The sequence below is a fragment of the Dendropsophus ebraccatus genome, chromosome 4 (assembly GCF_027789765.1).
Source record: "Dendropsophus ebraccatus isolate aDenEbr1 chromosome 4, aDenEbr1.pat, whole genome shotgun sequence".
Lineage (NCBI taxonomy): Eukaryota > Metazoa > Chordata > Amphibia > Anura > Hylidae > Dendropsophus > Dendropsophus ebraccatus.
In genome coordinates this window covers 94,870,770-94,897,441 of record NC_091457.1, presented here as the reverse complement: position 1 = coordinate 94,897,441, position 26,672 = coordinate 94,870,770, and the positions used below count along the sequence as shown (strand labels likewise).

At 42.8% G+C, this 26,672-nt stretch overlaps 1 protein-coding gene and 1 non-coding gene across 2 annotated transcripts in view; both read left to right on the top strand.

Annotated features, from left to right (window-relative positions):
- LOC138789790 (zinc finger CCHC domain-containing protein 14-like) overlaps positions 1-25,775 on the top strand; it is a 54,369-nt gene extending 28,594 nt beyond the window's left edge. The window contains exons 5-13 of the mRNA XM_069968601.1: positions 2,841-2,947; positions 3,034-3,128; positions 3,304-3,358; positions 3,436-3,697; positions 9,974-10,065; positions 13,034-13,158; positions 13,572-13,715; positions 22,031-23,461; positions 25,543-25,775. Of these exons, the coding sequence (XP_069824702.1) occupies positions 2,841-2,947; positions 3,034-3,128; positions 3,304-3,358; positions 3,436-3,697; positions 9,974-10,065; positions 13,034-13,158; positions 13,572-13,715; positions 22,031-23,461; positions 25,543-25,598 (2,367 nt within the window). The 3' untranslated portion in view covers positions 25,599-25,775. The remainder of the gene's footprint in view (positions 1-2,840; positions 2,948-3,033; positions 3,129-3,303; positions 3,359-3,435; positions 3,698-9,973; positions 10,066-13,033; positions 13,159-13,571; positions 13,716-22,030; positions 23,462-25,542) is intronic.
- Positions 7,241-7,438, top strand: LOC138790174 (U2 spliceosomal RNA). The gene has a single exon (XR_011362868.1). It is a non-coding gene; the product is annotated as a U2 spliceosomal RNA (small nuclear RNA).
- Positions 25,776-26,672: the final 897 nt, after the last annotated feature.

Genomic DNA, 26,672 nt, shown 5'->3' with positions numbered 1-26,672 from the left:
TTTTGGAAAGTGCACCCCTCAAAGAATACATCTTGAAATGTGGTGAGCATTTTGACCCCACAGGTATTAGAAAAAAGTATTCAAAATTAGACCGTAAAAATTAAAAAATAGAATTTACACCTGAGGACAGAAGTTACACCTACACTACTTATGTCTTCTTCTCCTCCTCCTCTGTATTACACATGATATCTTCATATTACACTGCTGCTCATATACAGTCATCCAGCATCCAGGAAGAGAACAGCACAGATCCCCCCCCCCCCTACACACACACAATGGACTCTTCCAGCTCAGAAACAAACTGCCAAATAGTGACCGACAACTTTTCCATGACCCCCCCTTATCTAATAGGGCCAGTGTCCTATTAGAATGTTGCTCATAATATATATTCATGAGCAAAACTTGTAAAATTCATATCAAAATTCAATTCTACATTTTTTAAAGATTTTTTTAAAGCTGGAGTCGGAGTCGGTACATTTTTTTCCGACTCCGACTCCAGCCAAAACTAGCTCCAACTCTGACTCCACGACTCCGACTCCACAGCCCTGGAGGAAAGTATTCAAAATTAGAAAGTAAAAATGAAAAAATTAAATTTTTCCAATAATATGTTTGTTTATCTTAAAATTTCTCAATTTCATGAGGAACAGGAGAGAAAATGCACTCCAAAATTTTTAAGGCAGGTTGGTTCCCCTGAGTACGGTACCCCATAAGTGGGTATAAACCACTGTATGGGCACACAGCAGGGCTCAGAAGGAAAGGAGCGTCATTTTCCTGGAGCAAAACCGCAGCTAGTATCGGTTATTAGAATAGCGCAGTTGCTGAAAAAAAAAGTTAAAATGAGATTACAAGTAATCTGGTGTGGTGACGGGCAACCTGGGGGTGTTTACTTGCTATCTGGGGTGGTGACGAGCAATCTGGGGTGGTACGAGCAGTCTGTGGCAATCTGAGTGTGTTTACTGGCTCTCTGGAGGTGTTTACTGGATATCTGGGGTGGTAACGGACAGTCTGGTGGGGGGGGGGTGTCACAGGCAATCCTGGGTGGTGACGGGCAATCCGGGGAGGAGTGACAGGCAATCCGGGGTGGTTACTGGCAGTCTGTGGCAATCTGTAGTGGTTTGGGCAGCCTGTGGCAATCTGGAATGTCTACATACAATCTGGGGGTGTTTACTGGATATCTTGGGTGGTGATGGACAATCGAGATGGGGGGCAGGGTTACGGGCAGTCTGTGGCAATCTGGGGTGGTTACGGGTAAACTGGAGTGGTTATGAATAAACTGGGGTGGTTACAGGTAATCCGGGGCACTTGACTTTTTATCCCCGGTCACCAATGATTTATGGTGACGGGATAAAAAGTGTGGGCAGCATTTGGAACAAGTGATCAGTGGTATATAGTATATATCGCTGATCACTTGTACCAGGACCACGTCTGGTAGTCCCTTATCTTTGCCCCATGCTCTCTGCCGCCTCTGGTGGTGGAGAGAATGGGAGTTTGATTTTTTTTTTTTTGTTTAGGAATCAATCACTGTGAACACTAGGGTGAATCCAGGGGGGGGAGTGGTGGGGACATCTATTCATCTCCTTTCGCTGTGGATTAACGGTGAAAGGAGATGAAAGCGTGCAGCTTCCTTTTCTGGCAGCCATCGTTATACTGTTAATAACGGCGATCGCCTGTGCGGGGACCGTTCGGGACTGACCCCACATTCTGCCCCAACCCCTCAGCTACCTCCGGTAGCTGAGAGGAGGGTGCTGCGGGCCTTACCGGCGCTGCTGCACTATTCTGTGCCATCGCCATAAAGAGCTGATGACCGCAGAATAGAGCCCATTAGGGACTGCCGTAAAAATCCATATTGGCGGTCACTAATAACATAATACATGTATTCTCTGGGTCACTGCGGTTACGGTGATACCACATTTGTGTAGGTTTTTTATGACTATTACCATTTTGGCGTAATAGAAACTAACTTCCTAGCAAAAAAACACAAAAACTGTCGCCACATTGCAAGATCCATATCTTTTGTGCGACAGAGCTGGTTTTGGGCTTATTTTTTTGCGGGAAGATCTGCAATTTCTATTGATACCAAGTTTTATATGTATATGACTTTTTTTTATCTTTTATGATGTATTTTCTAAAGCAGATTGATAAAATACAGCTGTACTGTTTTTTTTTTTTTTTTTTTTATTTACAGCGTGTATTGTGCAATATAATAATTGATATAGTTTTATAGATTGGGTTGTTACGGACGTAGCGATACCAAACATGTATATGATTTGTGTTTTTGATATGTTTTATGTAACGGTTTATTGTGTATAGGGAATGTAATGCATTTTTATTATGCACTACTGCACTTTTGTAGTGCAATGTATTGTATAATGTGCCCATCCTGCTGACAGGCAATCGCTTAAGCCATTCCTGTCAGCAGGATGGGATATCCATGGTAAGCCCGGGGGCCACCATGGTGACATCGGGGGACCGGACCGCCCCGGGACATCACGATCATGTGAGTAAACCCGCAGCGCCGCCCGGGACCCACCTTATCCCGTTAGATGCCGCTGTCATGATTTGACAGCGGCATTTAACTGGGTTAAACTACCGCTCCGGGTAGTTTCAGAATAAAGGCCCTTAGTGACCGCTGTGAAAAGGCAGCATGGCGGTCACTAAGGGGTTAAACAGAGATGGGGAACCTTCAGCCCTCCAGCTGTTGCAAAACCACAATTCCATCATGCCTGGACAGCCCTGATTTCAACTTTTTCCAAATTAAGTGTCCACCTCTACACTGTAGGTGAATGGTGTCTTTTCTTACTTCTATACTTGTAATAAGACTTCTGTTTGTGTCCCTGCAGCTCACTCATATGTTTTCAGAAGATTTGGAGAAATGCATTCCTTACCGTGGGGGAGTAGACTCTTATTCTATGGACAAAAACCATGTGGATCTTGATTTTGATCATCGGTATAATCTTTTACTGAAGTTCTTGTTTTGTTCTGCCCTTCTTATTCACAACAGTGTTTCATTGACAATTTTGTATTGTTTTTCAGGTGTTTGACGTCTTTGCCACCCCACATATTAAAGAGTGACCTTATTAAAAAATTCTTCAGTACTTCAGCAAACCACCAACAGCATCTGAACTTATGTGAGTTTTAGGCTAGGAACACATAATGGAGAAATGCGGCATATTTAAAAGGAATAAGAAATATTTCCTTCTGCCCCAGATCTGCAACGTGTGGCCATATGTGTAGCATCTACTTTACTGTGTTCTGTTTACTGTTTGTATAACGCCTGATTTGTTGGGGTTACATCTCACACAGGTCCCAGCAACCCATCCCATGTGAAAGTGAGCACATCTGTGGGCCCCTCTGTACGGTACGTAGGATGCAGTAGCAGAGTGTAGCCTGCCTGTAGCCTCACCTTTGTGTGACTGGATATTGCTTGTATTGCAGACCGATATGCGGTGTGGCCAGTATCCAGTCTTCTCACAGCAGCATTGCTTTGCACCACAGTGGAGCCGCAATGAACATGTCCCCATGTTCAAGCTCAACTTCTGTAACTTATCGACCTCCAGTGGAGCCTCCATCCTCTACCGGAATACCTTCCAGTGTGCCAAGCCCTCAAACTCAAGAACAACAGGATATATTAGAATGGCTCAGAAAGTTGCGATTACACAAATACTATGCAGTATTCAGTCAGTTGTCCATGAAAAAGGTAACAAACTGGTAACTGAGTTCACACACAGTATTTTGGTTCTTAATTTTGGTCACTGGTTTTACCAAAATTAGGAGTGGGTGCCAATCTTTCTGTTATAGTTTTTCTCTGTGTTAGATCCACTCCCTGTTTTGGTAAAATTACTGACCAAAATAGGGCCCCACACAGTCCACCTTAAAGGGGCTATCTGATTTGAACAGGCTGTACTTGTAAGACTGGTCACTTGAAAAATTACTGATCACAAAAAGTGTCCCCTGCGTGGAATCTCCAAGCTAAAAACTGTGAGGAAACGTGGCACTAGATGTTCAGTTTCCCTGCAGCCCTACCACAGTTGAAATTAAAGGGGTTGTCCACGTTTCTTTTAAAACAGCACCTCTCCTGTTCTCTGTTTGAAAGTGGTTTTGCAGCTTAGTTCCATTGAATGGGGCTGAACTGTAATGTCACACAGAACCTGGGAGCGAGGGTGGTGCTGTGTTTTTTCTTATCCTGGATAACATGACAGATGGCATAATGCATTACACAGTGCTAAAGGTGAGTGAATTTACTTTAGATACAGATTTGTCTAGAACTTTTTTAGAGAGTTTGCTTTGTTTAATCTGAAAAGTTAATGTAAATTTACTCACCTCTACAGAGTGTCTATTCGAATCAATGAATGGTCTGTGTTAATATAGCACAGGAAAAGTCCTCCTGAGTGATATACCGTCTTTGTAGCCCCACTACTCTGGCCAGGAGATGTGGATATAGAACAGAGCTGCCAGGATGCCCATTGACTCTCCATATATTGCTTTTCCTCAACATATTAGTTGAATATAAATATATAAATGTTATATATATGTTTCCCAGCCTGCTCAAGCAAAGTTCATTGACTTAAAAGCGCCACCTGCAGACTGAAATTATATAGTCCACTCTGGGGAATGTTCACCAGTGTAAATAAATAGAAACTACAGAACATTACAATTTGAGGCTATTGTTACCAGTGGTGGAACTACTGCCATAGCAGCCGTAGCCGCTGCTACGGGGCTCCTCACATCAAGGGGCACGGTCAGTTTGCCATGTGTGATGTTTCCACTCTCCCTGGTTATCTGTTCGGGACTTTTGTCCTGCCACTAGCTAACCAGGGGAGAAACTGTACTGAAGCCGTGCCCTGCCCCGCGTCTCGGCCGGCTCCTGCTGCACTGCTGGGCAGGCACAGCAGAGGTCAATTGCTAATTCCTTATGGTGTTCCAGAAAGCACAGGCACAGTCTCCTCCCCCAAGGTAAGTGTATTTACACAGGTCCCCTCTTCTGTGCCGTTACATGTCGTTGGGTTACATGTTGTGTATTGTGTGTGTACTGGATGTTTTGGATTTGTAGAATGTGTTTTCATGAATGTGTTAGTGTTAGTGTGTGTGTGTGTCTGTATATATACCAATCGGAGCAGAAGTGTTGAGGTGCAGTCACCATGTACTGTGTATTGGAGCTGCAGCCATTCTCAGGCCTCATCAGTCATATGTAATTGTTGCATGTGACCACTGGGGCCGGTGATTGGCTGGCTGCATCAGTCACTTGAGTAGTGTATGATGTCACTAATGTAATTCTGTGTTTTATTCTGGTGTTATTCAGTCCCTATATGGCGGTCACTCTATGGTGGTAATATTGGTCTGTATATAGTGTATTTCTGGCTCTTTATGCCCAGAAGAACGGGCGGGGGCCCTCACCTGGGATAGCTAAGTATATTGTACTGTATCCGACTTAGCTTTGTATTTGTATCTGACTTAGCTTTGTATCTTGTATTATATTTTTCTTACTTTTATCACTTAAATAAACTTTATGCTCTTCTTATTGTATGTGGACCTATTTATTCCCGCATCTTAGAACCTACTATAAAACAGAGTCATTATGTTGCGTTCACTCTATGGTGGTAATATTGCTCGGTATATATTGTGTTTATGTGGCATTCACTCTATGGCGGTAATATTCGTCTGTATATAGTGTGTATATAGAGTCATTATGCTGTGGTCACTATATGGCAGTAATATTGGTCTGTATATAGTGTGTTTCTGGGTCAGGTGGTGGTAATATTGGTCTGTATATAGTGTGTTTCTGGGTCATTATGCAGTTGTCATAGAGTGGTGATATTATCGATATTTATATAGTGCGTCGTCTTCAGTAACAGTAATTATTTGGTCCTAATATATTTAAAAAAAATCAACCAAAAAAATAATGCATATAAATAGTTTTTGGTGTCGGTCTTTTACCACACCAGTGACGGTCCTGGCTTGCCACCTTCTGAGCTGAGTAAGTGTGACTAAACTTTCAATAACTGTTGGCTGAACAATCCTTTGCTGACAATTCTCGCTCTGAGAACAAAGAGGTTGTGCATTGATTTGCCATCATGTCCGAACCACTATGTCCACAGACATCATTTGTCAGAGGACTGTCTGGAGACCCCATACACCTTATACTGACGTCCGAACCCGCCATGAGCAGCCGGTACCGCCAACAAAAGTGTGAAGTGTATGGCGACCTTAAATTGTGGCCACAATATTTCAGCATTTGGGGCCCCACCTTTAACTTTGCCCAGGGCCACATTTAGTCTAAAACTGGGGGGGGGGGGTATTGGAAAGTTTGCTATGGGGCCCATCCACTTCTAGTTACGCCCCTGATTGTTACCTTTTGACATGGGGAAAAATTAAATGTGCTTCTCTTTTGGATAAGATTGGGGGTGCCTTCACACCTACCGGATCCGCAGCGGGTCTCACTTCTGCGGATTCGTAGCGAGATCAGCTGTGGATCCGGTACCATTGACCCCCTATGATAGCACACACTCGCAGCGGGATTGACATCCCTCTGTCAGTATGTGCTTTAACCCCCCGCTGCCCGCAGCCCCGCCTCCCGAATCTACCATCCTCGGCCACATCAGTCTATCCCCGGCCGCATCAGTCTATCCCCGGCGCATCCCCCCATCCCCGGCCAAATCCTTCAGCCTGCCACCGCCCGCATCTCCGATCCCTGGCGCATCTCCCCACCCCTGGCCGATTCCTGCAGCCCACCGCCGAGAGCATACAGTACCTGCTAGGCGGCGTGGCTGCAGTGAGGCTGCCGGCTCCAGTCCCGCTCAGATCAGCTGAGCGGGACCGGAGCCGGGAGCCTAACTGCAGCCGCGCCGCCGAGCAGGTACTGTATGCTCTCGGCTGCGGGATGCGGCCGGGGATGGGAGGATGCGCCGGGGATCGGAGATGCGGGATGCGGCCGGGGATGGGAGGATGCGCCGGGGATAGACTGATGCGGCCAGGGATGGGGGGATGCAGACGGGGATGGGGGATGCAGACGGCGGCGGGCTGCTGGATGCGGCCGGGGATGGGCTAATGCGGCCGAGTATGGACTGATGCGGCCAAGGATAGTAGATTCGGGCGGCAGGGCTGCGGGCAGCGGGGGGGGGGGGGGGGGGTTAAAGCACATACTGACAGCGGGATGTCAATCCCGCTGCGAGTATGTGCTATCATAGGGGGTCAATGGTACCGGATCCGCAGCTGATCTCGCTACGAATCCGCAGAAGTGAGATCCGCTGTGGATCCGGTAGGTGTAAAGGCACCCTAAGTGTAGTTTCTGCTCTTGTTAGTTTATTATCAGACATGGCCTCTATCCTGGGGACCATATATTCAATGGATTTTTAGAACACGGAGATGGAAAAAGAGCTTGCTCTGTCCTCTCCAGACATTGACTGGTTATTGCAGTGCTTCCAGGTTCAGTGAAAAGAATGAATAAATGTGCATACTTTAGGGTTTACCTTGTGTTTTAGGCTGCAGTATTTATTTTATACGCTGCAAACCCCTGACTCTTCTTATGTGGGCATATCTCTCCCAGAAATATATGGCTGCTATCTCTTTTGTACCTGCACAGCTTTATTCATGTACTGATTTCTTAGGGCTTATTCCCACGTCCTGTAGCCCCAATAATATACGGCATGTGGAATAAACCCTTATTCTACGATTGGGTGATGGATCTTGTCTTCCTTGTGTTGACAGAGGGTATGATCCTTCTTTTTACTTTTATGGACAGTCTGTGTAATCCCTCCTTGTGTGTGTATATTTCCTTCTCTATTTACATTGTGATATGAACATCTTCTAGGGTGTGCTTTCTTCTTTTTCTGTGATGTATCTGCTATGTACACCCTACCCCTCCTTCCTGCTGCTTGAAAGGCAAAGAGAGCATACAGCCAGGAGCAGTTACACACTTAGTGTAGCAGCAAAATGATTGCAGCATTTTATTGAGTTCTATTGAGAACTTTGGTTAGTTTCTCATTTAAATGGGTTGTGCCATTAATAAACATGGGTCTGAACTGATTTATTATCTACAATGAAATATATGTAAAATGTCCAAGTATTTCTGCAGTTGTGCTGTTTGAGAGAGAGACCTAGGGTACTATTACATGGCCTGATAACTGTAAACGAGCGCCGATCTGCTAGATAGGCGCTCGTTTACTGGGCCTGTTACACGGCCCGACAATTGTTTAACAAGGGCTGCATGGACATAGTTACCGATGTCCTTGCAGCCCTTGCTTGAACTGCATACATTACCTGTCCAGGGCCCCTCTTGTGGTCTGCTTCTCCCCGGTCCCGCGCTGTATCTTCAGAGCGGCCTGTCTCAGCTGACAGGCCGCTCCGGTCCTGGCCAGTGATTGGCTGAGCGGTCTGTCAACTCAGACAGACCACTCTGAAGCTGCAGCGTGCGGGATTCGGGGAGAAGCGGACCGCAAGGGGAGCCCTGGAGCATGGATAGGTAATGCATACACTTTGCAAATCGTCAGCCACCGGCCGAGCATCGCTATTACTAGTAGCGATGCGCGGTGGGAGCCCAAATTTATAGGTCCAAACCTAAATCAACTAGCAGCCGAGGGTCGTTGTCATCAGCTGATCGTTGTGTTTATTACACGTAGCGATAATCTGTGAGATAGGGGTGATTCGGCTGATCATCATTCTGTGTAATAGGGCCCTTAAGGTTTTCCAGGGAAGTTTTAGCAGTTGGTCTCTACTGAGCCTGCAAATAAGGGGGATTGTGGGAAAGTGTGTGCATGGCAATGGTAGGGTCACAATTCAGAGATTCAGGAAATCAGTAATTAGTTACATAAAGAAATAAAACAGTACAATAGTTGCTAAAAACACCACATGTATGTATGTGGAACACATCTGATGTTACCTTTTGACACAACCCCTTTTAAAGGAGAAATCCATCTCTGGTCACTATTTTCTAAAAGGCAGGGCCAGGGGAGGGACACAATAAACTATTATTACTCACCTGTTCCTGTGCTTCTCCAGCGCCGGATTATCTATCCGGGATCTTTTCTAAACAGACCTGGTTGATGGACTGGCTTAGCCAGTCATTGACTGGGGTTGGACAACGCGGGGGGAGGGGGGATGCCTTCCCGGCGGGGGTCCCCGCAGTTTGCCGCACAGCGTTTCACGGGCACATATAGAGGTTAATAGTGGTTTGTTATTATGGCCCTCTCTGTCGTCTGCCAGTATTTTTAAATGGCCAGACTTCTCATTTAAGAAGCAATGAACAGTGGAAAAAAAGTGCAAAGATGTTCATCCCTGGTTTGGAAGATAGTGATGAAATAAATGTAGACCTCTGTGGCTTTGTCTACTAAGCTTGGTTTAATCACAGCATTACCATGACTCATACTACAACTTAAATATTTTCCTGTAACAAAATGTTTCCTGCACATCGGTTTCCTATTGGGAAACATTGTAATTGTCTCATGATTATGCACTGATTTTAACACATCTTACAGATCACATAGTTTTCCCTTGGAGTCCTGGACTAAAATGAGAAAAAGTCAATGTTTACAACAGTTAGATGAAAGCATGAAAGCAAAAATAGGCATTTACTTAATTTCCTATGGCAAAAAAGTAGCATATGCTAATGCCATTTTATCTATTGGTCTATGGGGCTGAGTAAGGTGTCATGTTTTGCACCATTATCTGAACTTTCTTTCGGCACCTTGCTTGCATATTTGCGAATTTTTGATCACTTAATACAATTTTTCTGGGATTGCGGCTGTTCAGAGTGGGGTAGCCGCGCAACCCCTCTCTGACTCAACCCCCCTCCCGTATAAGGACGTACAGTTACGTTCTGATGCAGGAAGGGGTTAAATAGCAGTGATTCACTAAATTTCAACAGTGTGTGAACATAGCCTTTCTGTGTTTTTAATCCACTCCTGGTTTTGGTTGCAAAATAGTGAGCAAAAAAAACTGTGTTAACCCAGCTTTCACATGTATGTTCTTTTCTTTTCAGTTCTTGAGTCTCACAGAAGAAGATTTAAATAAGTTTGAATCTCTTACGATGGGAGCAAAAAAGAAGCTGAAGACTCAGCTGGAGCTTGAGAAGTGAGTTCCATAGCCGCATCTTCACTAATGCAGTGTTATTACCTCTTGAATGATTAATGATTTTAGAATGATCTGTAGGGTGAAGCCCTTGTAACTGACTGGATATTTAAGATCCCAGTGAGCAAAGCAATATCTGGAAGACAATCCACTTAAAAGATAAAAGAAAGGTTTAAAATCTTTTACAGTCATGGCTGAAGTGTTGGCACCCCTGAATTTTTTCCAGAAAATGAAGTATTCCTCCCACAAAATTATTGCAATTACACATATTTTGTTATACACATGTTTATTTTCTTTGTGTGTATTGGAACAGCACAAAACACGGAGGAAAGAAAGTGAAATTTGACATGATTTCACACAAAACTCCAAAAATGGGCCGGACAAAATTATTGGCACCTTTTTCAAAAATGAGGGTAACTAATGCTGCGTTTACATGGAACGATTATCGTGCCAATTTGCATGATAATCGAATTTGAACGATAATCGTACGTGTAAACGCTGCGACAATCAAGCGCCGAGTGATAAATCGTTCATTTAGATCTTTTAACAAGTTCTCAAATCGTCGTTGATCATTTGCAAAAAATTCGCAGATCGTTCCGTGTAAACAGTCGTTCAACGATTTACCGTATGTGTGGGATGGGCTTAAGCGATCACAAAAAAATTTTCCGTATGATATATCGTACCGTCTAAACGCTGATCATTATGAAAAACACATCGTTACTTCAACATTGTTAATCGTACGATCGGGCGAATTATCGTTCCGTGTAAACGTAGCATAACTTTTGTTTCAAGCATGTGATGCTCAGTCAACTGTGACAAATAACAGGTGTGGGCAATTTAAAAATCACAGATAAAAACAGGGGAAGTTGACAATCTTTTCATTGTGTGTCTATGTGTGCCACACTAAGCATGGAGAACAGAAAGAGGAGAAGAGAACTTGAGAACCAAATATATCAACAATTCCAAGGTTCCAAGTCCATCTCCAGAGATCTTGATGTTCCTTTGTCCACGGTGCGCAACAAAATCAAGTTTACAACCCATGGCACAGTAGCTAATCTCCCTGGATGTGGACGGAGGAGAAAATTGATAAATTTTAAATATTAGTCCGGATGGTGGATAAGCAGCCCCAATGAAGTTCCAAAGAAATTCAAGCTGTCCTGCAGGTGCAGGGTGCATCAGTGTCAGCTCGAACTATCCAACGACATTTGAATGAAATGAAACACTATGGCAGGAGACCCATGAGGACCCCACTGCTGACACAGACATAAACAAGCTAGACTGCAGTTTGCCAAAATCCTTCTGGGAAAACATCTTGTGGACAGAGAGACCAAGATAGAGCTTTTTGGTAAAGCACATCATTCTACTGTTTACCGGAAACAGAATGAGGTCTACGAAGAAAAGAACACCGTACCTACAGTCACATATGGTGGAGGTTCAAAGATGTTTTGGGGTTGTTTTGCTGTCTGAAACTAAGTGCCTTGACTGTGTGCAAGGCATCATGAAATCTGAAGATTACCAAAGGATTTTGAGTGGCAATGTAGGGCCCAGTGTCAGAAAGTGGGGTTTGCATCCTAGGTCATGGGTCTTCCAGCAGGACAATGACCCCAAACATACAATAAGCACCCAGAAAAAGATGGAAACAAAGCGCTGGAGGACCATTTTTGGAGTTTTGTGTGAAGTTATGTAAAATTTTGCTTTTTTTCCCCTTCATTTTTTGTGTTGTTCCAACACACACAAAGGAAATAAATAGGCGTATAACAAAACGTGTAATTGCAATAATTTTCTGGGAGGAATACTTCATTTTCTGGAAAAAAAAATCAGGGGTGCCAACACTTTTGGCCATAACTGTATATAAAAATAGATTTTTTTGCACCATTTTGATGTCCAGGTCAGATTTTGCAAGTATAAAGAAAACAATAAAGAAGCTATGCTTACCACTCTGCAATCCTCCAGTGTCCTCCACTCCATGTATCGTAAGAGTGGTGTACTTTGGAAGTTTGAGGGACAACAGTCTCTGTCTGTGGCACTTTTAAATTGTTTTTGAACACTTATAATGCTAATTTACCACTACCACTCATGTAATATAATTTCAGTTCCGCTCCATCCATACATTTCATTATTGCGGCTGGGTCAGGAGATCACCACACAGACCACCAGAAAATGGTATGCTTTCCTGAGTAAGAGTGTGGGGTATCTCCTGCTTGGCTACCTTTTTGTAAACTGCAAAATTGTATAATTGCCATAATCAGATTCCTCTTGGCCGCTCTTGGCCTCCTTCTTACTTAGATCTGCCCTGGTTCATGTTTATGTGCCTCCACATTCTTTGTGTGTATTGGTACAACACAAAACACGTTAGTTTGTTGCTAAAAATATAATTTGTTTCCTAAAAGACCAGGAGAGCAGTGATATAGTAGTAGATTTTATACAGTGATTAGTTGCAGAGCTACGCGACAGAGTTTCTGACAGAGTTTCTTGACCTGGCAGAACAGATTCAGAAAATTTCACACAATAAAAGTTACAAACCTGATATAGTCTAATGCACTGCAGCCCATCATCTAAATGTTACCTCTTCTATTTTTGGAAGTTAATTAGCAACAATAAGAGAAAAGGGAACGTGCATCCAGCTGAGGCCCCAGGATATAATGAGTTTCCTTTGCAGGTTTCAGGAAATTAACTGTAATGTTCTGTAGGCGATGAGGAAACTTTGGAAAATCCAAGCACAATTTTATTTCCCGATAAGTTTGTGACCATTGAAATATTGGTCACAAATAAAAATCTTATTTGCTGACAGCTACTGAAGGAATGAAGAATCAACACAGTCTGCTAGAAAGCTGCTGGACCTTAATTATAAAGCTTTAATCACTCAAAACCAGATGTTCCCTTTAACACACCTCCTTTAGTAGCCACTACTTCAGCTGATGCATATCTAGAGGCTATTAGCTTTCATTGTACGCTATATTCTTTTTATTAGAGAGAAGTCTGAAAAAAGATGTCTGAATGCAGCATCGTGTACCTTTACCAGCAGTGGAGTTGCGCGGGTCCCTCCTACCAGTCATGTGGGGCCTGTTCAAAACGTCCATTGCATCCATTCTACAGGTAAGCCTACTTCTGTGATATCTGGATGGTCATTGTTCTCAAAGGTCATTGTAGTTTGTGACTGGGGCAGATGATTTGGAATCATAAAACAGCTGCTTTCTAGATTTCTTTAGTTTTGGACTGCACCTGTAGCAATTTTTTTTATCTCCTTACAGATGACGCTGAGGGTATGAAAATATAATTTGAAACTCATGATTGCTTTGTCTTTTATACAGATTTGTCGTATTTTGTTTTGGGTGCGTCCTCATATATCATGTGTATGAAGTTGAATGAAGGACCTGCATAGACTTATGACTCTAATGAGATTAGTGTTTATCTATATTCTGATAAATCATATTTATCAGTAATCAGTGAGTGCTGCCCTTTGCAAGCTGCCAGCCCTAAATTTTAGCAATATCCCATTTATGTTCTAGAACTGTCTGTAGACGTGGAGCCCACAGCCTCACAGATGCCTCAAGAAGGCAGCTCATCGTCAGAGTATTCCAGCTCACCATCAAGCCCGATGGGACTCCAGGCTCGAGAAGAGAGCTCTGATAGTGCAGAGGAAATGGACAGACGTAAGGAATATGCTTTTATCTTTATTAAGCAACACCAATTCTTTTGCTCATAAGTTGTTTTTTTATTTTAAATTCCTTGTTTATTTGAACCAGCACTGAAGCTGTCCATACACTTTAATGTCTTTTGCATTTCATCAGTAACAGCTAACACTGACAGAAAATGTGTAGAGATGGATCTGGCAGTTGGATCCCTTTACTCCCTAGGGAGAGGTTTCTGGCAGATAGAGGCTTGCTCCTCTATCCCCATTCAGAACACATGCATACTACAGAATTAGGCTACATTCATACATCTGTAACTTTGCAAACCTTATGGACAGGGAAGGTCTATAATGGATTGTTTCGCCACCCGGCATGATGTATCAACATCATGCCAGCAGTGGGGAAACTGTTTGAATGTCCGCTGGACTGTAGTGAAGAGCCACGCAGTTGTGTGACTACAGTACTGCAGAGATCCAAACATTTTCTCTGCTCCTAGCATGATGTTCATACATCATGCCGGGGGGTGGGGGGTGGGGGGGGAGACTCCATTACAGGCCTTCCCTGTCCATAATGTCCCCAAAATTTACTGGCGTGTGCATGTAGCCTTAAGCTGACAGCTATCTAGGGAATAGACCATACTATGAAACCCAACACCCATACCATAAAACGAGACTGTGATTTCTGAAGAAAATGAATTACAAAATTGACAGCTTGTAGCTTTCATTTTGTTGCTGATAGATGCAATCTATTTCTCATTGTTGTCAGCCTATATCAACTGACTGTATCCTTATAATCTGCTATTTAAGGGTATGTGCACACTGAGGAAAATACGCGGAGCACTAGTGGCGCACGCTCCTGCTTCCCTCTTCACCTGTGCCACAGACTCCGTTCTCTGTTCAGGCAGATTCCGCCCTCCGCCCAAAGAATAGACAAGTTAATTCTTTCGGCGGATTGCGGAATCTGCCTGACAAGTGAATACAGTCTGTGATTCCTGTGAGTCATGGAGAGGCTAGTTGTAATGTTCTTTTGTGGATGCGTACAGAGAGTATAGAAGCCTACCCCATGCCACTATTTTAAATGGGTTGTCCAGCGAAAAGCTTTTTCTTATAAATCAACTGGTGTTAGTTATAGTTATATAGATATAGTTATATAGATTTGTAATTTACTTCTGTTAAAATTTCTTAAGTCTTCCCATACTTATTAGCTGCTGTATGTCATGCAGGAAATGTTTTATTTTCAGTCTGACACAGTACTCTCTGCTGACATCTCTGGACGAGACAGGAACTGTCCAGAGCAGGAGAGAGTTTTTTTTAATGGGGATTCATAGAAAACTGAGACAAAGTTCCTGTCTCTGCCAGAGATGTCAGCAGAGAGCACTGTGTCAGACTGAAAATAAAGCAACATTTCCTGCATGACATATAAGAGCTAATAAGTATGGGAAACCTTGAGATTTTTTAATAGAAAGTTATATAGATCTGTAATTTATTTCTGACATCAGTTGATTTGAAAGAAAAAGATTTTCGCTGAACAACCCCTTTAAGACAAATATCTCAAATGCTAAGAACTGCAGAGCATTTACTTTATCTATTAGACAGTCCCACTTATTCTGATTCAGCATTTTTACTGCTTGTAAAAGGTTAGTTTATAGTATATGTTAAGTTTATATAACAACTTAAAGGGTTTTATTTTGAGATCCTTCCAGCGCTATAACTGTTCAATCTACCTGATCTTTTCAGGGATTTATTTTTGATTGATGGTTCTCTGATGACATCACTGCTACTGGCCTTAACATGTGCAACTCCAATGCTGCTATAGAAACCACTCATAGCAGTGTCAGGACACAGGGAAGCTTCCTGCTCCAGCATCAGCTTTTTCATTCCATTGGATCGTCACCATAAGACCATGATAAAAGCAGTTGTGTCGTTCCCTTGTTAACCTTTCTCAGTGCCATAGTACGTAGCCCTACAGCTGTCGCAGCAGTAGAGCTTCTGTGTGTGTGTATATGGGGAGAAAAAAAGTGTTTGTCCATACGGCATGGCCAAGAATATGGGGTAGCAGATTTAGAATTGTCCTGTATGTCAACTGCAAGAACAGATCTGCTTCCTCATATTAAAAGATACTAGGAAAGCCATGGGGAGGACTATAAATCAACATAATGTCTGATAAACAGACAGCTCCAGGATTTTTGCACCTGCCCTCAAGTTAACAAATAAGCCCACTGTCATATCTAGGGGATGGGAGCTACTGCACATGCATGTATATATACGAGCTCCCAAGCCCCGCTGTGCTCCTCATGCACGAAGTAGGGGAGATGCGGCTCACGTGTGTTCTGAGCAACCCAGGCCAGGAAACAATGGCAACCCAATGTGAAGAAGCAAAAGCAGGTTAAGAAACATATATGCAGAAATACTTATTGTGGCAAGGTTGATCATTAGAGACCATGTTTGTAAAGCGGGGAAATTCTGAGGTCAAAGAGGTCAGTGCTGACTTCAGAGGAGAGAGCCCGTAATTTAGCTGTAAATTAACGCTTTGTTGTCCGGTTTTGGTGCCTTATTTCCCTCCACCCCTCCCCCTCCATAGGAAAACCATTAAGACGGGGGAGAGCTTCAAACTGCTTTTTCATGAGTAAAATGCATTTTTCGGCTAATAAACCCAATTACAAAGTTTCTTAAAATCGCCTGTACTATTGATTTCTGAAAGAAAAAAAAAAAAGAAAAAAAATTAAACGACGGTGACACTTTAACCCCTAAGCGACCCTGGACGTATGTGTACGTCCAGGGCTGCCTCCATGTGTTCAGAGCAGAGCCGCGCTGTGAACCGCTGCGGTCTCGGGTGCTGCTCGTTGTCCGGGACCGCGGCTATTAGTGGGCACGGTCCGATCGCCGTGCCCGCTAATAAAGTAATCGGATGCAGCTGTCAACTTTGATGCAAATTGATGCAGCCGTTCACTGGTGTCTAGTGTGGTGGATAGCTCCGTCCGGGGTCAGCGCCGTAATGGCACTTATCTTGGCTCGGCACTCGATTGCTTCCGGCTGCAGCATAGATCTGTATGAGAGATCAGAGTACTTATACTAGAAGTCCCCCAGGAGGGCTTCTATTATAAGTGTAAAAATAAAAGTGTTGTTATTAATAAAAAGCCCCCTCCCCTAATAAAAGTTTGAATCACCCCCCTTTTCCCATGTTATAAATAAAAATAAATAAACATGTTTGCTATCGCCACGTGCGTAATCGCCCAAACTATTAATTAATCACATTCCTGATCTCGCACGGTAAACTGCGTAAGCGCAAAAAAATCCCAAAGTGCAAAATTGTGCATTTTTACTCGCATCAAATCCAGAAAAAATGTAATAAAAAGCGATCAAAAAGTCGTATATGCGCAATCAAGGTACCGATAGAAAGAACACATCATGGCGCAATAAATGACACCTCACACAGCCCCATAGACCAAAGGATAAAAGCGCTATAAGCCTGGTAATAGAGCGATTTTAAGGTTAAAGGAGAAGTCCGGTGAAAATTTTTTTGCCCTATTCCCTCCCCACATAAAAAGTTATATAACATCTCAATATACACTGATTACTGATTACATTCCCTTACCAGAGTTTTCCTGCTGCCTCCAGCCGCCGGAAGTCCACTACTTCCTCTTCTCTTGCCTATGTCACGACGAGTCCCTGGTCCCCTGCAGCTTCATGGGTCGTGACGTGCAGCAGTCAACGTCACGATCCGGGGCGTTCCTGAAGTGTTCTTCTGTGCAGTTGGCACGCCTGTGAGCCTTGGCACGCCCCCAGCCTCATGCATATGCAGACTAGGCAATCAGCACTTCCTCCTTCCTGGACGGGATTTCTGGTCACATGGTTCTCAGGGCAGAGCAAACAGCCCTGAACACCATGTGACTGCTGTGTGCCTAGCCGATGAGTAGAGCTTTTTATTGTGGTGGGCTAAGGTGAGCTAAGGTGGGCAATGCTGTTCCCATCCCCCCTAACATGTACAAATTGCAAAACAATAAAAGTTTTCTTTAGAACCTGGCTTGTCTTGGACTGTTTTCATTACTCCTCGTCTGGCATGCTGCAGTGTGAAAGTTTACTTTGATGCCTGTGTAATCCTCTGTGGAAAGGTAAGCCAAAATGGCTAAAAACATGATATTTTTATAATGTTTGCCTTTTTTCACTCAGATTATTTATTTATGGGGCACTATAAAAAGATAGCAGCAATGGAAATTCATATACAATAGCAGCTCCCTGTTTCCCTGCTGCTGCAGTGTCAGTGACACTGCTCTTGGTGTTCTATTCACTGCATATACAGGACGATTATACTGACAATAGATCATAATACTGCTGCTCCCTGCTGCTCTTGGTGTTCTATTCACTGCATATAGAGGACGATAATACTGACAATAGATCATAATACTGCTGCTCCCTGCTGCTCTTGGTGTTCTATTCACTGCATATAGAGGACGATAATACTGACAATAGATCATAATACTGCTGCTCCCTGCTGCTCTTGGTGTTCTATTCACTGCATATAGAGGACGATAATACTGACAATAGATCATAATACTGATGCTCCCTGCTGCTCTTGGTGTTCTATTCACTGCATATAGAGGACGATAATACTGACAATAGATCATAATACTGATGCTCCTTGCTGCTGCAGTGTCAGTAACACTGCTCTTGGTGTTCTATTCAATGTATATGGATGGTGATAACACTGACACCAATACTGGTGTCAGTATTATTGCCATCCATATATACTGAATATAATACCAAGAGCAGTGTTACTGACACTGCAGCAGCAGGGAGCATCAGTATTATGATCTATTGTCAGTATTATCGTCCTCTATATGCAATGAATAGAACAACAAGAGCAGTGTCACTGACACTGCAGCAGTAGGGAAGCAGGGAGCTGCATTTTTTAGTGATGCTGTTGCCCATCCCCTTGTGTGTACACCATGATATTATTGGCATAGAGATAGATAGATAGATAGGAGATAGATAGATAGATAGATAGATATATAGATAGATAGATAGGAGATAGATAGATAGATAGATAGGAGATAGATAGATAGGAGATAGATAGATAGATAGATAGATAGATAGATAGATAGGAGATAGATAATAGATAGATAGATAGATAGATAGATAGATAGATAGGAGATAGATAGATAGATAGATAGATAGATAGATAGGAGATAGATAGATAGGAGATAGATAGATAGATAGGAGATAGATAGATAGATAGATAGATAGATAGATAGATAGATAGATAGGAGATAGATAGATAGATAGATAGATAGGAGATAGATAGGAGATAGATAGATAGGAGATAGATAGATAGATAGATAGATAGATAGATAGATAGATAGATAGATAGATAGATAGGAGATAGATAGATAGATAGATAGGAGATAGATAGATAGGAGATAGATAGGAGATAGATAGATAGATAGATAGATAGGAGATAGGTAGGTAGATAGATAGGAGATAGATAAATAGGAGATAGATAGGAGATAGATAGATAGATAGATAGATAGGAGATAGATAGATAGGAGATAGATAGATAGATAGATAGATAGATAGGAGATAGATAGGAGATAGATAGATAGATAGATAGATAGGAGATAGGTAGGTAGATAGATAGGAGATAGATAGATAGGAGATAGATAGATAGGAGATAGATAGATAGGAGATAGATAGATAGGAGATAGATAGGAGATAGATAGATAGATAGATAGATAGATAGATAGATAGATAGGAGATAGATAGATAGGAGATAGATAGATAGATAGATAGATAGATAGATAGATAGATAGATAGGAGATAGGAGATAGATAGATAGGAGATAGATATAGATAGATAGATAGATAGATAGATAGATAGATAGATAGATAGAAGATAGATAGATAGATAGATAGATAGATAGATAGATAGGAGATAGATAGATAGGAGATAGATAGATAATAGATAGATAGGAGATAGATAGATAGATAGGGGATAGATAGATAGATAGATAGATAGATAGATAGATAGGAGATAGATAGATAGATAGATAGATAGGAGATAGATAGATAGGAGATAGATAGATAGGAGATAGATAGATAGTAGATAGATAGATAGATAGATAGATAGATAGATAGGAGATAGAGATAAATAGATAGATAGGAGATAGAGATAGATAGATAGATAGATAGATAGATAGATAGATAGAAGATAGATAGATAGATAGATAGATAGATAGGAGATAGATAGATAGATAATAGATAGATAGATAGATAGGAGATAGATAGGAGATAGATAGATAGATAGATAGATAGATAGATAATAGATAGATAGATAGATAGATAGATAGATAGGAGATAGATAGATAGGAGATAGATAGATAGATAGATAGGAGATAGATAGATAGATAGATAGATAGATAGGAGATAGATAGATAGATAGATAGATAGATAGATAGGAGATAGATAGATAGATAGATAGATAGGAGATAGATAGATAGATAGATAGATAGGAGATAGATAGATAGAAGATAGATAGATAGATAGATAGATGTTGCTAGCAAAAGTACAAGTACATATGTATATACACCAGTGCTAGCAACAGCTCAGTGTTGTTGTACTTGCTATTCATATTAGTTTTGTGTTTGCAACCATTCAGTACATTCAGAAATAGAGATTTTGATTGAGGTGGAAGGCAGGTACCAGAACAGGGGTGGGAGGTGAGGTGGATGAAAGCATGACAGGCTTATGCAGGCTCTGCAAACACCTCACTCTGTTCACTCAACAGGAGGAGGGGGGGGTGGGGGGGTGGAGAGAAGAGTGCAGGAGGAGACAGCCTGGCCGGCTGAGGAGACAGTGAAAGATTATCTCCCCCTGCACTCCCCCCTCCCTTCCTCCCGTTATGATCGGTGCACAGAAAGTCAGGCAGGCTGTGCAGACACTGAAAGGACTTCTGTGCACCGATCATAACGGGAGGAAGGGAGGGGGGAGTGCAGGGGGAGATAATCTTTCACTGTCTCCTCAGCCGGCCAGGCTGTCTGTGCAGCGATCATAACGGGAGGAGGGGGGGGTTTACAACAGGGGATGTGAAATCAATACTGTCATGTTTCTACACTATATGTTAGATAGTAAAGGTGCATATCTATGTGCTGTTTTTGGAGTATAATGATTTACTATTTTGCTAAGCTGTTGGTAGAAGATACTTCAGACTTCAGCAACAGGTCCCCTCAGGCCATGCAGACTCCGTACTAGTGATGCTATGCAGGATGAAGGGGCGGGGATATAGGTTAATGAGAGTAATAAGAATATTCAGAAGGTGGGCTGGACAAAGAGCAGAGGGGAGTGTACAGTAGGTGTGGCATTGTAAGAGCCACGAGGAAGAGGAGCTGGGAGCTCAAACAGGAAGTGAAGAGAGACCAGGTGATGATCAGAACAGGTGATGTGGGGGTCAGAGAGAAACCATTTTGGGCTCAAACTGTTACTACATAAAAGTTAGACATGATCCCTTGTTTATTTGAAAATTGTTTTTTTTTTACCAGACCCCGGAATTCTCCTTTAAGGTTAACAATGGTTTGAATTTTTTACAGGCCATCAGATACAATGAAAGTTATACATGTAACATATTGTTGTAATCGTAACGACTTGAGGAACATATATAAAACAAAAAAAAACCAAATAAAAGAAATGCGTTTTTTGTTTTTTTTCAATTTCACCACACTTTGAATTTTTTTTTCTGGTTTTGCAGTGTACTGTATGAAAAAATTCAGCCTGTCATTGCAAAGTGCAATTAGTGGCGCAAAAAAAAGGGGCTCATGTGGGTTTCTAGGTGAAAAAATGCAAGTGCTATGGCCTTTTAAGCACAAGGAGGTAAAAACGAAAACGCAGAAATTGAAGTTGGCCCGGTCCTCTAAGGCAGTGCTTCTCAAACTTTTTCTACTGGAGCCTCACCCAACAGACCAAGGTAATGCCTGGGCCTCACCAGACTAACCAAGAGGATGCCTGGGCCTCACTATCTGTGGTGAAAGTCCATTTAAAAGCTGAAAATAATGCTAGGGCTACCTTTTACCCATCTCCCAAGCTTTATATACTAATAAAGTAAGTACAAAATAAATTAATATTGTTGCTAAAATGGAGATTTTTGCAAACAGCTAAAGGACTGTGGCGATCATAGTTACTTTGTGAAAACTGGCTCTCCAGCTGGGCCTCACCAACAACTAGGGGGCGCCTCACAGTTTGAGAAGCACTGCTCCAAGGGTTAAATGTGTAGTAAACATTAAGTTAAATATTTTTGCATTCATTTAGCAAACTTAGTCTCCTTCTCCTGATAACCCTTATTGTTTTGTAGGTCTTGGAAGGCACTTGGACTGCACAGAGAAAGACAAGTCTGTTTTGCTGGTGAATCACTTTACATCAAGTTCAGTTCGCCCTACAGCTCAGGTTTTACCAGTGCAAAATGATAGTGGTTCCAGCCCTTCAAGCCATCATCCAGTATCACTTCAGATAATAGCCGGGGGCTCCTCTCACATTGCTCCCCTTCACCTCATGAACACTTTGCACAAATCAGATCGGGGTGGCACAGAGATTAAAATCCTTCAGCCGTCTCCACACTCCGTTTTGTCTTCAGAAGATAAGAGTAAAGTTTTATCTGGATCCAGAAGTGGCATGAAAATAGAGAAGAGCTTTGGGAATCTGCTCCTGGATGTTAAAGCTTCATCCAGCCCATTGCAGCCTGGTCAGGTACTTCCCATAATCCCTGACAGCAGCTCCATGCAGCAGACTGTAAACTTTGGTGTCCGGGCTAAAGTTGGAAATACTTTGTCTGGGGAGAGAACGGTAAAACCAGCTCAACAGCCAGCCCTAATGGTGGAAAGCAATGCCCCCACCACCATGCCATCTACTTCAGTCTTCCACGTTACCCGCACACCAGTGAAGCTTCTTGTATCGTCATCGGATTCTTCTGTGGTTGGACAGATAACTTGCACCAGTGTCTCTCCTGCAATAATAAACCCCAGAAGTGTTCTGTATACAGCCAATACCAAAGTTGCCTTTTCTGCTTTGAGTGGCATGCCTGTAGCCCAAATGCCTGGCAACTTCTGTGCAAACAGCATCGCCACTTCCAGCAACCATGCCTCAACGTCATATAGTAATGTGACAAACCTGCCAAGCTGTCCTGTCCCCAGCTCGAGCCCATCAGTTTCCTCCACATCTGATAACAGCCACTACAGTGGCAGTGGCAATGCACCAACCATGAACATTCAAATTTCCAATCAGACTCCCAGCCACCACCATGTTCACCACCATCATCATCAGCAGCAGCAGCCACCACAGGCGGGGTGCACAGTCTGCAGTTCCTGCGGCTGCAGTGGCAGTTGTGGGTCTGGTGGAGTCACTGTCAATTATGGCAACTATTTCCAGCATCAGTTTTCAACTCCCTCAGTGTTTCCTTTCTCTTTTATGCCATTCAGCCCAGTGTGCAATAACGGATACATTAACACCCAGCAATACAACAACAGTGGTTCATTTCCTGTAGTGCACACACCATACAATAACAGCTTGAATCCGGACTCTATGCTAACAGGGCAGCCAGGCTTTTCCTTGCCTCCAATGCAGAACTTTATAACAGGCACAGCAGGTGTGTACCAGCCCCAGGGCATGATGGGAACCATTAATGGCACAACACACAAAAAGACTGGGAACATTTCATGCTATAACTGTGGTGTCAGTGGCCACCGCGCTCAGGACTGTAAGCAGCCGTCAATGGATTTTAATCAGCAAGGTAACGTGTTCTCAGCCACAGATTTATGTTCAGTGAATTTCATTATATTTGTCTAGGATTATATGTGTTCGTATATGTAGGGGTTTTTTTTTTTTTTTATTTAAATTTAAATAACATAGCTTGTACATGTAAAGTGTTTTACAAAGCTGAGTGCCCCTGCATGGAAACATCATGGAGCCACTCAATCTTTACCTCACCCTGCTCACAGCCCTTTAGTCTGTGCAATGTACAGGTCACCTGCCTGTAATGTAACTAGTGTTGTGTACATTGCATTGGCTGGAAGGGTACGAAACTTTTTAAATTTCTGTCACAGAAATGTCTGTGACTATCCTGTTACTCTAAATGGGGCTTGTGGATCCCATTCAAATAAAATGAACCCATGTGTGAATCTACCTGAAGAGCCCTGCTGTTGTTTAATAAACCAAATACTCCCAGATGACCTCTTTTAAAGTGTTGTCTGAAACCATATTGATTGCCTAGCCTTAGGGTACGAATTTGAACGATAATCGTTCCGTGTAAACGCAGCGAACGATCAAACGACAAACGAGAAATCGTTCATTTTGATCTTACGTTCTCATGTCTTATGTTCTAAAATCGTCGTTAGCAAAAAATTCCCAGATCGTTCCGTGTAAACAGTCGTCACGAAAGTCCGGCCCCCCGCTCGCAGCCCGGCCCCCCGCTCGCAGCCCGGCCCCCTGCTCATCCGCCGCCCCCTGCGCCGGCTCGCTCGCCGCCCCCGCCGCGAGCATACCTTACCTGCTCGGCGTAAGTGCTGCCATGCATTCATTGGCTAAAGAGTAGAGGCGGGAATTTCAAACAGCACCTCTTCAGCCAATCAGTGCTCCTCTTCAGCACTGATTGGCTGAAGAGGAGCCGTTTGAAATTCCCGGCTCCACTCTTTAGCCAATCAATGCACGTTAGCACTGATTGGCTAAAGAGGAGCTGTTTGAAATTCCCGGCTCTCCTCTTCAGCCAATCAATGCACTGAAGAGGGGAGCCGGGAATTTCGAACACCCGCTACGCCGAGCAGATAAAGTATGCTCGCGGGGATGGCGATTGGAGTGGAATGGGTGGCAATCGGGGCAGCGGGGGTGGCGATCGAGCGGCGCAGGGGGCTGCGGATAAGCGGGCGGGGGGCCGGGCTGTGGGCGGGCGATCTTAAAACGATCGCAAAACGATTTTTCCGTACGATATATCATACCGACTAAACACGGATCGTTATAAAAAATAAAATAAAATTGTTACTCAGACATCGTTAATCGTACGATCGGGCCAATTATCGTTTCGTGTAAACGCAGCATTAAAGGGCTGATTGGTTGCAGTGTCTCGCTTTGACCATGGAAGTGTAGTGCACCGTGACAGTGGCGTCATTGGAGGAGTGAGGACATGTGTTTAGTATTTCCCCCCACCTGTCTGAGCAGAAAGTTAAAAAAAAAACAAAAGAAACGACATTCTACCTTGAAAACCCCTTGAAGGTCTCCCTGAGCATAGTGTTCCTCTATTGTTCAGATAGTTAGGAGTGACTTGCAATACTAGATATTGTCACTACCAGAAGTATGATATTGTGCATGGTAAAGAACAAAGGCAGATATGGTGTCTGCTGGCGCCTGTCTAATTCAGTCAGCCAATCAGCAGAGATGCTGGCAGTCAGACTTTCATTGATCTGATATTTATGGCCATCAGTAGTGTAGTCCCAGTAACCCTATATAAAACAGCCATAGATGCAATACCGCTTTGAATAATTTGACATTAACTATGATTATATTTATGTCTCCAGGGTTGAGAGTGGTGTAGTGATAATTCCTTTTGTATGCACTGGAAAATTCAGTGTTACATAGGGAGGCTGTCCTCTAACCAAGGTTAAGCTTGCATTTCATAGGATTATTAACTGTAATGGAGCCTTTGAAGTGATCATTTGCTTCAATAACCTTCTTAATCATTGATACCTGTCTCTGATAAAGGAATCTTGTACATTAGAGAAGCCCCTTCTCTAGTGAATTGCTAAGTCAGTTGTCTGTGCACATGTGACAGTTTATTTTCTATATTCTTGTTAGTAATGTTTATTTTTTTTATTTATCCAGGAACTTTCCGTCTTAAGTTTGCTCCACCATCAGACGGCCTAGACTCTGCCGATTAACCATCTGGACCTTGGTCTCCTCACCCTGCGTCCCCCATCTAAAGGTGCTTTAGTTTTACCCAGGCTGAAGTGAAACACGTTCAGGGCCTATGTTTCTGTATTGCCAAATTTTGCTTCAAGAATATCATTACTCTTAATGGCGACCATGATGACCTTGGACTGTGTGAACCTTACAATTTATAGGACATTTAATTGAGAAACCGTTTCATTGGTGAAGAACTTGTTTTGTTTTTTTAAATATGTTCTTTGTTTTTATTCAAACACTATCTAAAACATTTAGGGCAGCTACAATAAACATTAAGGTAAGGTCTAAGAGGTAACAGTGCCGAGACTTGTGTCTTTTCACCTGCGTTACATGACATGAGCGCTCGCCAGGAAGTAATCACTGGGATTCTTCTAGATTGCACTAGGGTAGGACTATCCAATTTATCTGTTTGTAAATTTTACTGGGATAAAAGAAATGTTGGACGGCCTATTAAAAGACTAAATTCTTTGTCCTCTTCCTCTGGCAGTAAACCCCATTATACTTTATCTATGAGGAATTTTGCACTTTAATTTTTTTAAATATCTTATTGGATCTGTGTTACAAATAAGGATGCCTCTGAGAGTGCGCCATCCTCAAAAAGAAGAAAAACATATGAGTGATAACCTAAAAGAAGACTTCCTGCTTGCTATTGAGTTACTGCAAGCACCAGGGCCTGGGACCCTAAACCTGACAGTATTATCTGTGCCGAGGACTCGTATCCAAGGGCTATAGCTTCTCTAAAGTGTAAACACTACGTCTAAACCATCATTAGATTCATGTGATGTTCTCTGGTCTTGAAAGCTGAGGCTGCTGGCTTAGAAGTGTTGCTCCTTTCCAGACAGGTGTTGATCAAACTATAGATTTTATTTAATTATTTTTTAAACCTATCTTGCAGACATTCACTGCAAGACAGGTCTGTGTTGATAGCCGTAAAGTATTAACAGCCGACAGGAGGAACGTCATTTAGCACTAAATCCTTGACTGCTGCAGTGACACCAGAAACAGGCTCTGAGTGCCTGAAAAACCAAAGATTCAAGTGATGTGTAGAG